The sequence below is a fragment of the Zootoca vivipara genome, chromosome 9, assembly GCF_963506605.1.
Source record: "Zootoca vivipara chromosome 9, rZooViv1.1, whole genome shotgun sequence".
NCBI lineage: Eukaryota > Metazoa > Chordata > Lepidosauria > Squamata > Lacertidae > Zootoca > Zootoca vivipara.
Window position 1 is genome coordinate 54,319,021 of NC_083284.1, and position 12,003 is coordinate 54,331,023.

Here is a 12,003-nt window from a genome sequence, read left to right on the forward strand (position 1 = left end):
GGGCAACCCAATCTGATGGGCGGGGTATAAATAATACTGTTGTTGTTGTTGAATAGGACGTCCATATTTGCATTGGAGAAATGTTGGGGGGTATGTATTTGTGAGGTTCCATTATGCTCCATTATGTTACTGTTACTCATCGTTTCAGACCCGCCCAAGTGTCCCTATTTTCCAGGTACGTCCCTGAATTAGAGAAGCCATCCCTGTTTTCAATTTGATCCTGGAATGTCCTGCTTTTCCTTAGGACGTCCCTAATTTCACTGGATAAATATTAGAGAGTATGGTAGGATGTCTCTACAGTGGTACCTCTACTTACGAATTTAATGCGTTCCGAACGCACATTCGTAAGTCGAAAAAAATTGTAAGTCGAATCCCACAGGAATGCATTGGGAGAAAAAATTCTTAAGTAGAAGCAACCCTATCTAAAAATTCGTAAGTAGAAAAAATCCTATCTAAACCGCATCCAAGATGGCGGACGGAGCTCCATTCGTAAGTAGAAACATTCGTAAGTAGAGTTATTCGTACGTAGAGGTACCACTGTATTTTCATTGGAGAAATGTTGGGAGGGTACAGTTATCCAACCCCTGAGCCCTTTGAAGGCAATCCTGTACAGTTGTACCTCATGTTGCAAACGGGATCCGTTCCAGCGACCCATTCGCAACATGAAGCGCCACATCTGTGCACGCGCGTGACACAATGCAGCACTTCTGCGCATGCGTGGTTACGGACGCGCCAAACCCAGAAGTAACCCGTTTCGGGAATTCCAGGTTTGGTGCGTCCGAACCTGAAAAGACGCAACATGAGCGGACATATCATGAGGTATGACTGTATAGGGAAGGTGGTTGTTTTTTTTAATGTTTAATGTTTTATTATGTTTTTATATATGCTGGAAGCTGCCTAGTGTGGCAACCCAGTAAGATGTGTGGGGTATAAATAGCAAAATAATCATTATGGAATGGGGCGTCCCTACTTTCATGGGAGAAATGTTGGAGGGTATGTCGTTTGTATTATTATTTTTTAATAATTCGTTTTTATTCATTTTTCATATAACAAAACATATATCTACATTTTCCATAATTCAAAATACATATACAGTACAACATTCTTATATAATAATTTCTCATTGCTGTTATTTCTTATTGACTATTATCTTCCTGTGTCGTAAATTCTTCATGTATCTCAATATTTACTAAATAAAATCAAGAAAAAAAGAAAAGAGGGTATGTCGTTTGTAAGCCGCTTTGAGATTCCTAAGAAATACATAATCAAAACTCCAAGAGCCCCACCGAGCCCCACTGTTGCTTTGGCTCAACACCGGCTCTTGCCGGCTTCCTCTTCTCCCTCTGGCCTAGGAGGGCGAGCGAGGCGGCGGAGGAGGAGAAGCCTGAGCCCGGGGTTGCCCTCTCGCCCTCCGTCTGCCTCCCTCGCTGCCTTCCTTGCAAACGAGCCGGCATAGCTGCCAAGTTATCCCTTTTTAAAGGGATTTTCCCTTATGCTGAATAGGCTTCCTCGCGAGAAAAGTGAAAACTTGGCAGCTATGCGAGCCGGCAGCTCTCCAAGGGCGTCGCGTCCCAAAAACGCGGCGTGTCCCTCAAGGGCCGCCGTACGGCAGTGGGAAGAAAGACCGAGGGGGGGCGGAGCTTGTCCCTCCGCGGCTTCCGTAGAAGCGGCCAAACATGGCGGAGTATTCATCTGTCAGAAGAACCAAGCTGGTTCTAAAGGGGACGAAATCGAAAAGGTGAGGCTCTTCCTCCAGGTCGGGTTTCCTCAGGTGCTGGGAAGAGGAGGTGGGATCCTGCCTTCTTTCTTCGAGTCCGGGCCTCGGTTGCCGGGTCCGAAAATCACCATCGTCATGGTGAAATGCCTCTGAGCGTGTGCAGAGCGCCTTCCCCCTCCGCTGCGCGTATTGGAGAGGGGAAGGCGCTTTGCACACGTTCAGAGGCATTTCACCATGACGATGGTGATTTCGGGCGGGCGCAGTTTCTGCGTCAGGAAATAACGATTTCCCCGGGGGAGATTTGAACCCCGGTGTCTCTTCCTTACGGGAAAGAAGAGGCGAAAGAAGAGGCTAAGGGGGGTTGTGCGCTTCCCCCCTTCTGTGCTGCCTCTCTCTATATGCAGAAACTCCGCTTCGCGACTCAGGAGTTCGGGGTTTTATATAAGTAGCCTGTCTCCTGATTAAGGGAAAAGATCGCGGTTGGACATTATTATTACTGTATTATTATTATTATTATTATTATTTGAATTTCTATACCACCCTATACCTGGGGGTCTCAGGGTGGTTCACAGAATAAAATCAAGATATAAAACCACAAAATACATAATAAAAATAAAAACAACAACCCAGTAATTCCCCCCCCCCCCGCACACACACACACTTCTCCCAGAGTCTTTTCTCTGTTGGTCTGAGGAGGTCCTAGCACTGATGCCATCTGCAGCCGTGGAGTAAAGCATGTGCCTTGTCTGAATCAAAATAGTCATTCACGTTCACTTGCAGCCTTTGTGATAAATTGGGCTTCTCCGGTATGCACATCTTTCCCTACATGAAACATGTTTGTTTCTCTTGATAGTACCTGTTTGGGGATTGCATATCATACACAAAGCATTTCCTTCTGTTTCATTTTGCAGTAAGAAGAAAAACAAAGATAAGAAACGGAAAAGAGACGAAGATGCTGAGGATAGACTTGATATTGTTGGTAAGCTCATTTTTCCACAAAGGGGCATGAAGGAGAACACTAGTAGTCCTTTGCTTCTCCCTAGTTGTAGGGCAGATTTTTGCTTATATAACATTTTCCTGCTGCCCTGCCCTGAGCTGAGCCATGGCTCGGCTTAATGCAGTGGTTTTCAACCAGTGTGCTATGGCATCCTGGGGTGCTTTAAATGATGGTCAGGGACAGCAGGGGCAACACTGGTCTCTGTCCCTCATTCCTTCCCTCCCTCCTCTGATGCGCTCTCATGCCTCTGCCTCCCAAAGGCTTGCACAGCTGTCTGTTGCAGCAGCCCTGGCTACAAGCTCCTCAGACAAATGGTGCCTCTGGGGCTGGCCAGGGGGTGCTGGTTGCCAGGAACTAAGGCAGCACAGAGACCAGGGATGGCTGTGGTGGCTGCCCAGAAGACTCCCAAGAGAGTGGAGAGGAGGGAACATTCCACAAGGGAGGGTGTTTGAAAAAAGAGTGAGAGGCTGCCAGCTCTGCAAGCAAGGGGTGATGTAACTGGGCTCCTGAGCCCCGCAGGGGTGCCGCAGAAATAATGTCAAGGGAGCTGTGTACTCAAAAAGGTTGAAAACCTCTGGTTTCGTATGTCATCTGAACCCAGTCTTGTGGCTTAACCCTTCCAAACAACCTATGAGCTGTAAAGGATGAGACAAACCTTTGCTACAGCTTGTGGTTTGCTTGGAAAGAGGTAAACTGCAAGCCCTAGTTCAGATGACACACTAAGCCAAACCACAGTTTAGCTCAGCATAGCAGTAAAATGACTGGAGGAGAAGCAAAGCAGCTGTGACCTCCTCTCCGGGAGCCCAAACATTTGCACTAAGCCATGGGTTAGCTTAGCTTTACATGTAAGCTGAGCCATAGTTGGATATCACTTTGAGAATTTTGTTTTTAAAAAACAGCATACAGGTAAATATTGTGTATTAATTGCTTTTGTATGCCCCCTTCCACCAATAGGTTCATGGTGTCATACACCTAATTCTTTTATCCTCACAGCAACATTGTAAGGAAGGTTGGCTGAGAGATAGTGACTGGGCTAAAGTTCACAGTAGGCTTCATGGCCGAGTGGGGATTTGAACCTGGGTCTCTCCAATCCTGGTCAAAGTCTCTAGCCACTGCATCATGCTTTCATGCTGATTCTCAGTTGTTCCCTTATAAAAATTGAAAGACATGGACTGTTCATTAAAAGATATGCTCTAAGCCGCCTCTGATCTTCAGAGGAGCATGAAGGAAGTAGATAGAAGCAGCCAGAATGTCATATTTGTACTTATTGGAATTGCCATGTCTGTATTGTATTCAACATTCCTAGTGTGATTTTGGTGTCTAAACTATGAGTGCTTGCATTATGATCAAATAAGGAGTCCTGCAGCTTTCTTGTATGCCTGGCCGGAAGCATTTGTTCTTAGTAGCTTTCAAGACTGCAAAACTTGTTTCTTCTCAAACCAAAGATTATAAAAACATCTTTTCAGCTATTTGTTTCTTGTCACTAACAGTTTTTAAGCTGGTTAAGTAAACTATCATTGTGCATTATGCTTGGTCTTCCTTAAAAAAAAAAAAAGGTTAAGATGGAAAAGTTGCTTTGCTGCTTGGTCTCTTTGAAAAAAATTCCCAGCAAGCAATTGTGAAGAAAACAACAAATGTGTTCTTGTTTCTTTTTTGTTTCCTCTCTTATTAGAAGGGTGGTGGACTGTATCAAATTTTGGTGAAATCACAGGAACCGTAGCGATAGAGATGGGTCTTGGAACCTATATCAGTGCTCTTGACAATGGCCTTTTTACCCTTGGAGCACCACATAAAGGTTGGTATGGGCAAAAGTGGAGGGAAATTTTCTCCCTCCCTATCATTTTTGGCATGGGTAAGTAAGCCTCACTTATTTTGATGATTCTGTATTGCCCTATGGCACCAACTGTACTATGACCCAGCTTTCCAAATAAGTCCAAAAGACTTTCCAGACTATGCACATATTTAACCTTCCCACACATATCTATGTTCTTTATTTGTAGTAATGATTTTCTGGTAAATTATGTTGACCATTTTATGTAAATTATGCTGGCCATATTATTTAGCTGTCAGTTTTTGAAAATGGACCAGTGTAGTCTTTATCCTGTACAAATTTGCCTCTTGTGCTCTAGTAGCTAAGTGCAAAATTTTAACTGTTTTGGTGTTACGTTTATCAGAAAACCAACTTACTGCTATATGAGTGGATTGTTACTTATTTCACTATGGAAAACAGAGAAGTGTGTGCATTGAGAACGGGAAAGCAAAACAACTTGCAATAGAACCATTAATATTTTTGCCCTTAATTAGTCACATGCATTCATTTAAATGGGTCTGTTCTGAGTATGGCTAAAATTGGATAAGCTCAATGTCCCTTTGGTATCTTCTCATACATCAGCAGTTCATAACAGGATTCTCTGGCCTGTGTGTGTCTAATTTCTTTTTAATACTTCCAGATGAAGGGCCACACCCTCCTGAACAATTTACTGCTGTCAAGCTTTCAGATTCAAGGTAGTTACTCACCTTGGCTTTATATTAACTATTAAGTTACGGTAACCAGACTTTCTTAGGTTGCTGGGTACAAGAGTGTTTGAAACTGCCTTTCCTTAGATTTGCTTTCTAATCCTACCTTAGAAACCGTGTTTTGCCCCCTTTGATAAACTAGATGTGAGACCTAAATAAAGGAATGTACATCTTGTGCATGTCCATGGACACATGAATTTAAAATTTCTGGCTCAGCGTTGGGTCATGACACCCCTGCAGTTGATAAAGCAACTCAGGTCCACAATACCTCAAGGACTGCTTCTTTCCATATGAACCTACCCAAACCATGAGATCATCTTCTGAGGCCCTCCTTCATGTGCCGCCTCAAGAGGTCAGGAGGGTGACAACATGAGAACAGGCCTTCTCTGCAGTGGCTCCCTGTCTGTGGAATGCTCTCCCCAGGGAAGTTCGCCTGGTGCCTTCATTATACACCTTTAGGCGCCAGGCAAAAATGTTCCTTTTCAACCAGGCCTTTGGTTGATCCGATTTATATCCTATGCCCTTTTAAAATGTGGGTTGGGGGGGGGGCTATTGGGTTGTTGTTTTTATTTTATTAGGTATTTTGTGGTTTTATATCTTGATTTTATTCTGTGAACTGCCCGGGTATAGGGCAGTATATAAATTTGAAGAAGAAGACATGCATTTGTGATCTATACAGTATTAGGCAGAATTATTCACTGCAGAGGAAAATAAAGTTGTTCCATGGTTACTCTAATTCTCAAACTTGCGTTAAAAGAGCTTATTTATGTTATTTGTTCTTATTTTGGGTAATTTGCTCTGTTTCTGGTAGAAATGAGAGTGGGGGCAATAGACACCTGAAATCTTATTCAATATTCCTGGCTTCCGATTCGTCGCGCTGGTGAAGTTGGACGCAGGGACTTCGTGCTCTGAAGTCCCTGGCTTCGTGGAGGGGGGGGGGAGTCCGCAGAGCGAGCGGACTCCCCGAAAAAACACCGAGTAGAGAGTCTCGGTGACATAGTGCCCAGCTGTTTGTTCCGAACGCGAATCCTCTGCTGCCCGAGAGCTCAGTAGAGCAATCGAGAGCCAGCGGAGTGGAGTCGCGGGAGCCATTTTTGGGTTTCATCTTACCTCCTTGAAGTGAAGCTCCGAGTCCTCAGCCTGCAAGCGGCGGATTCTTCCAAGGCAATAAAAGGCAATAAAAGAAGGCAATAAAAGACTTCTTCAAAGTAAGTTAAATCTCTATTCGGATCTTAAAAATTTTAAATTTGAAGATAGGAAGAGATTCTAAAGTAACGGAAGCCGATCTCTTCCAAATGGACAATCGGGAGGCGCATTAAATATTCCCAAGCCGAAAAGGGAAAACTTCTTTCAAGATTGCGGACCCGAGAGAAAGAAAGACTTTTCCAAACCTCCCCAGCCCCCCCGGTGTCGTTGCCCCTTGAGGTTCAGCAGCAACAAGGGGGAGGACGTTTTGACAGCTATCAAAAGCTGTCAAATTGTTAAAGGGCTAAGAAAGACGATTTTATTCCTGTGAATTGGAAAAATTGATTCAAAAGGTTTTAAAAGGACTTAAGCGGACTGTAAATTTGAAATCTGATGAGTTTAAAGACAAAGGATAAGAACAGCCAAGATGGAGCCGAAAACGTTGTAGAGAGGAATTTTCCAGTACCCTTCTGCCCTTATATCTGGTCTGCCTGTGGTCAAGTGAGCTATGAAAACAAAATTCTCTCGAGCTTTCCAGGAAGCTGTGCTGGGTTATCTACAAACATGGGAAGATATCTACAAGGAAAGGCAATGTTTCAATCCAACAGAAAAGGAGAGTGAGGTGCAAGAGCAAGATTTAGAGGACAATTTTGATTATGAGATTGTGTGTGAGGAGCAACAATTTGAGGACAATTTGGAGACTGATTCAGACTATAAAAAATATGTGTTGGATGATGAAAAACAAAGATCAGAACAAAGAGATGAGGCCGACAAGGAGAAGCAAAGTGAAGAGAAGATTGATGGAAGTGAAAATCCTGGAGAGACTGAAATGTTGAATGGTGTTAGTGAAGGGAGGGAAAGGCAGAAAGAGGGAGGAGCAGAGGTCTGGAAGTGGATGTGGGAAAGAATTGGTGTGGGGTAAAAATTTTAGTTTAAGGTACTGTTTTTGGTCTATGAATAACGGTGTCGGAATCTTGGCCTGTTAAAAGGATATGCTGATCCAATTGGGAGGAGGGACATTGGGGGGGGGGGGAAGGAGAGATTTTTATAGTTTAAGGTTAAGAGCTTTCTGGAGGGAGTAAAAAGAATGGCTGAGGAAATATGCTTAGAGTCTGTTTTTGAATAATTTTGGTGATCAGGTGTTTGGGTGGAAAACTGCCTGTCTCCCCCTTCTTACTCTTGGTACCCAGTGGCAGGGGGTGCCTTGAGGGGAGAGGGAAGGGTGGAGGGAAACCCAGACACAAAAATGGAACCTTTTGACTGCTGGACTCCTCGGGCTACCCCAGTGGCAGGGGGGGGGGGCTCAGAGGGGGACAGCATGAAGAAGGAGGAGGATTGTGTTAATATTATAAGAATAAGATTCTGAATTGGATTAGAAAACCCGCCATAACTATGTAAAGAGGTTGGGAAATCCAGGAGGAGGAGAGTCGTGGAAGCCATTAATATTTTTCTTTTTTCCTTTTTTTTTTTCCTTCCCTTTTTTCCCCTTCTCATATTTTTGCTTTTTTTCTCTCTCTCCTTTTTTCTTTGTTTTTCTTTTTTCCAGTACAGTGAAGAAATAGCTGGGGGATAAGCCAATCCCCAGAGATCCTCCGCCTTTGTCCTCTCAGTGGCAGGGGGGGGGGATGAGGGGGGAGGAAGGAGGGGGGAGGTAAAACCCAGCTTAAAATGGACCCCTTTGTTCCCCAATACCCATGGGGCTCACTGGTGGCAGAGGTGGGCTGGTGGGTGGAGGGAAAATGAAGGGACAGAGTTTATGTTGTATACTTTGTATGTGTTTTTTTTTTTCTAAAAATTAATAAAAATTATTCAAAAAAAAAAAAGAAATCTTATTCAATATTCCTGGCTTCTGAGATTTCAGTAAGCGCTGCTCTTATGATTACAAGCTTTCACCATCCAAGGAGGAGTTTCAGACAAAATTAATGGACTATGCTGAAATGGCAAAACTTACTGGAAGAATAAGAAACCAAGACGAAAAAACTTTTAATAAAGTTTAATAAAGAGTGGGCTATCTGTAAAACTATTGTAAACAATTGAATTAATTAGCAGGATTAACTCAACAAGTAATTAAGCATATTTGACAAAGAAATATGAGGGATTAAATAATAATTGGACTTAATTCGAAGATGCAGCAAGCAAACTATAACATAAGAAACCGCAGAAGGGGGGAGTCAAATGGTGTATTTTATTGGAAAGTTTGTGCAATTTGCATGATAGTTATAAAACTGAAAATTGAAAAATAAAAGTTCTTAAAACAAACAAGCTTTCAAAAGATCCTAGAACCTAATTTGAAAAGCATAGCCCTTGATAATGAACTAATCAATTCCCAATGTCATAACTTGATTATTTGTTTCTTTTTCTAAGAATTGCATTGAAATCTGGCTATGGTAAATACCTTGGCATTAACTCAGATGGGCTGGTTATTGGACGTTCTGATGCAATAGGTGCGAGGGAGCAGTGGGAGCCAGTGTTTCAAGAGGCAAGTGTCAGCAGTCATTCGTAATACATAATGTCTTAATCCATAATGCAATGGCTTTAGATTATAGATGCTTATGTTTTGGGGTGAGAGGGCGGACAAGAGCTTGGCAATAGAGGACATGCTCTGCATGCCAAAGAACACAGGTTCATACCATACCATCTCCAAAACCAGGTGGTAAGTGCTGGCAAAGAAGACAGCTAGAGACTCTGTAGAGCAACTGTCAGTCATTGTTGACGTCAAATGGCTAGATAGACAAATTATCTCACATGGTATAAGGCAGATTCCTACCTGTGGAAGAAAAGCTTTTATTGATATCAGATGGCAGTGATGCAACATGAACTGAGAGGCCATATCAAAATTTCAGAAGTGGCTGTTTCATTCTAGCATACTGAAATAGTTTTATATCCTTGAAAATGATGTTTAGCTTAGCAAATGCAGCATTGACACCGATCCACAAATACCAAGTTTGAATTCTGAATTGCATTCTCAAATGCCAATCTTGTGATCGTCATAAAATGAGAAGAGGGCTAATTATGAGTTTTTAAATCAACATGCAGAATGAGTTCAAGTTTTAAATTGAAATGAACAGGTTTTGAATGAAGTGGATTGTTTCAGCGCTATTGAAGTAATATAGGATAAAATAGTGAGACGTTCTTGTAGGAACATAATACGTAATAGTCTTCCTAATTTGTCTTGATTTTATTTTTTCCCTTCAGGGGAAAATGGCACTGTTAGCAGCAAACAGCTGCTTTATCAGCTGTAATGAAGAAGGCGATATAGTAGCCAAAAGTAAAACAGCAGATAACGAGGAAATGATTAAGGTAATTAAAATGGTCTGTATGTGCAGTTCTTATATTTGACTGTGTGCCTGTTTAAAGGGAAAATGCAGAAATGGGTGGAACATTTCAGTGTGGAACTTCTTCAGTGGCTGTCACAGGCAAAATAATTGTTTAACCCAAGATTATGTTGCCTGGTCAGATGACTTGGAGCATTCATTTTAACTGGAATGCATCTCTGTTCTGAACTTTTTTTACTGGAAGAGAAGAGTCTCAGTGATTTTAGCTGAAAGAGCTGGTAGGGAGTCAAACTGGGTTTTAGAATGCATTGCTTCAAAAGGTAGATAGGGGCTTCAGTTTGCATAGCAGAGTGCCCTCCCCTCCCCAGGGGAAACTTGACATCAGGGAGATGTGCTCTAACCTAGCTGCATTCTTTTCTTTCACTCCATTTCTTCCTGCTCCCCCAGTAGTCCTTGCAGTATGCACATCCTGTCTCCCCATATTCACCACTGTTGCTAATGTGATATATCAATATGATATTTCTTCTGTTTGTATATATGTGTAAATGCATTTGCAGAGGCATCACAAGAAGATTTTGTCAGAGCAGCTGCTCTGCATACTTTGCATGGTGTGTGACTGCTGCATTCAGTGTCCAGTGAAACTGAAAAGCAAATCAGGGGAGAATAATACCAAGAGAGAGGATAGGATATTTTGGCCTTTGTAAACCAACTGTAAAACAACACTGCCTTTCCCCACGCTTCTTTTTAGATCAGGACATGCGCTGAAAAAGAAGGCAAGCAAAAAGATGACATTCCGGAAGAAGACCAAGGAAATGTTAAGCAATGTGAAATCAATTACGTGTATGTAACAAGGGTTTCTTGGCTATCATTTAAAATAAAGCAAAAGCAAGTTGTATTGGAGTGCAAATAACCCCTAGTTTCCTTGATTGAAAACCTTCGGGTCCCGATCCTTGTGTAAACATGTAAAGCTGAAGAAAGTTTATCATCTCATAATCATCATCTTTTATTTGTATCGCACCGTCCCTGGCCGAGACTGGGCTCAGGGTGGCTAACATCAAATATAAACATTGATTAAAAAAAATCAAACAATAATTAAATCACCTCTTAAAAACAAGTCAGGGTAAAATTAAAATCTGAATTAGATGGTTTTCCGCAGGATTTGGGTTGGGAACAGTAAATGCTCATCAGGCCCAACTGTGTACAGTACGCTAATCTTATATGGGCCTGTGAGACTGCTGGGAGGCCTCTTTCATACTAGTTCTTATACAAAAAGGGAAGGGGAGTCAGGCTGAGCTCTGACCAAAGGCCTGGCAGAATAACTTTGTTTTACAGGCCCTGCAGAAAGATGTCAAATCCCGCAGGGCCCTGATCTCTTGTTGCAGAGCATTCCACCGAAAAGGCCTTGGCCCTGGTCGAGGCCAGCCTAATCTCCCTGAGGATCTGGTGGGTTTTGTTCTAAGGACCAACTTTATTTCACAGGACCAGGAGATGTGCTTTTGTTTTCAGATGCAAGCCTGATACATTGCACCACTTGTCTTGCTGTTTATCCCTAGTATATTACTTTTATGAATTTTTTTGGATATTTGTTTTATAACAAATGCAACACGCTTTCTTCCCCCACCCACAATACATCTTTAATTCCTTAGTGGAACTTTTCAATGCATGGTATAGGCTTGTTAATGTTTACAAGTATGATTTGCAACAGCTTGTGAAGGTTTTCCTCACCCGTAACAGGAATGTGTCTTCCTCCAAGATATCACAAACTGGAAGGATCTCAAAGCAGATCAATTCACTGCTCTACTGCAACACACCCACTGTTTTCCAGCTGGCATTCCACATTATGTGGTTCTTGGAGGCAACTGGGCATGTTCAGTCCCCAAGGGACTCTCTTTTACATTGTATACTACTTGGAGTTTACTGATAACCTGCATTTTATTTCTAAGTGGCCTTGTTTTGCCTGCAGTCCTATCGACACTCAGCCACTGTATTTCATACAGGCTGAAGATATTTACACCCTGCATTTTTCTTTCCAGGAAGAAGTTTTTTAAGACTGTAAACTGAAAGTAAGCCAAGAAGACAGTAAAGCTCTGAAAAAAGCTAGGAAAGAAGGCACCTTTCACGAGGCACTGTTGGACAGGTACTATTTCCGTTGCAATGGGATAGCAGTTGTCAAACATGCTGAGCAGCTGTGCTAGCAAACACAACAAACATGCACACACAGTATAAGGGCTGTTTTACAAAAAGGCCCTGGACGCTGGAAATGAATGTATCAGGAAGTATGGCTTGCTCTCTCTGTGCTGTGCTACTTTTCT

The 12,003-nt window shown here is 42.5% G+C and overlaps 1 protein-coding gene across 1 annotated transcript; it reads left to right on the top strand.

The window, feature by feature from the left end:
- Window positions 1–1,655: 1,655 nt before the first annotated feature.
- Window positions 1,656–11,728, top strand: FRG1 (FSHD region gene 1). Its single transcript, XM_060278783.1, has 7 exons — window positions 1,656–1,738; window positions 2,629–2,696; window positions 4,387–4,509; window positions 5,165–5,219; window positions 8,781–8,895; window positions 9,612–9,716; window positions 10,440–11,728. The coding sequence occupies exons 1-7, from the start codon at window positions 1,677–1,679 to the stop codon at window positions 10,599–10,601; spliced, it is 690 nt and encodes a 229-aa protein (XP_060134766.1). The 5' UTR covers window positions 1,656–1,676; the 3' UTR covers window positions 10,602–11,728.
- The last annotated feature ends 275 nt before the right edge of the window (window positions 11,729–12,003 follow it).

Bases quoted from the DNA above. Each gene is read 5' to 3' on its own strand.
- FRG1 (XM_060278783.1), top strand. From the start codon at position 1,677: ATGGCGGAGTATTCATCTGTCAGAAGAACCAAGCTGGTTCTAAAGGGG. The intron at 2,697-4,386 runs GTAAGCTCATTT...CTCTCTTATTAG, and splicing joins GGATAGACTTGATATTGTTG to AAGGGTGGTGGACTGTATCA. The intron at 8,896-9,611 runs GCAAGTGTCAGC...TTTTCCCTTCAG, and splicing joins GGGAGCCAGTGTTTCAAGAG to GGGAAAATGGCACTGTTAGC.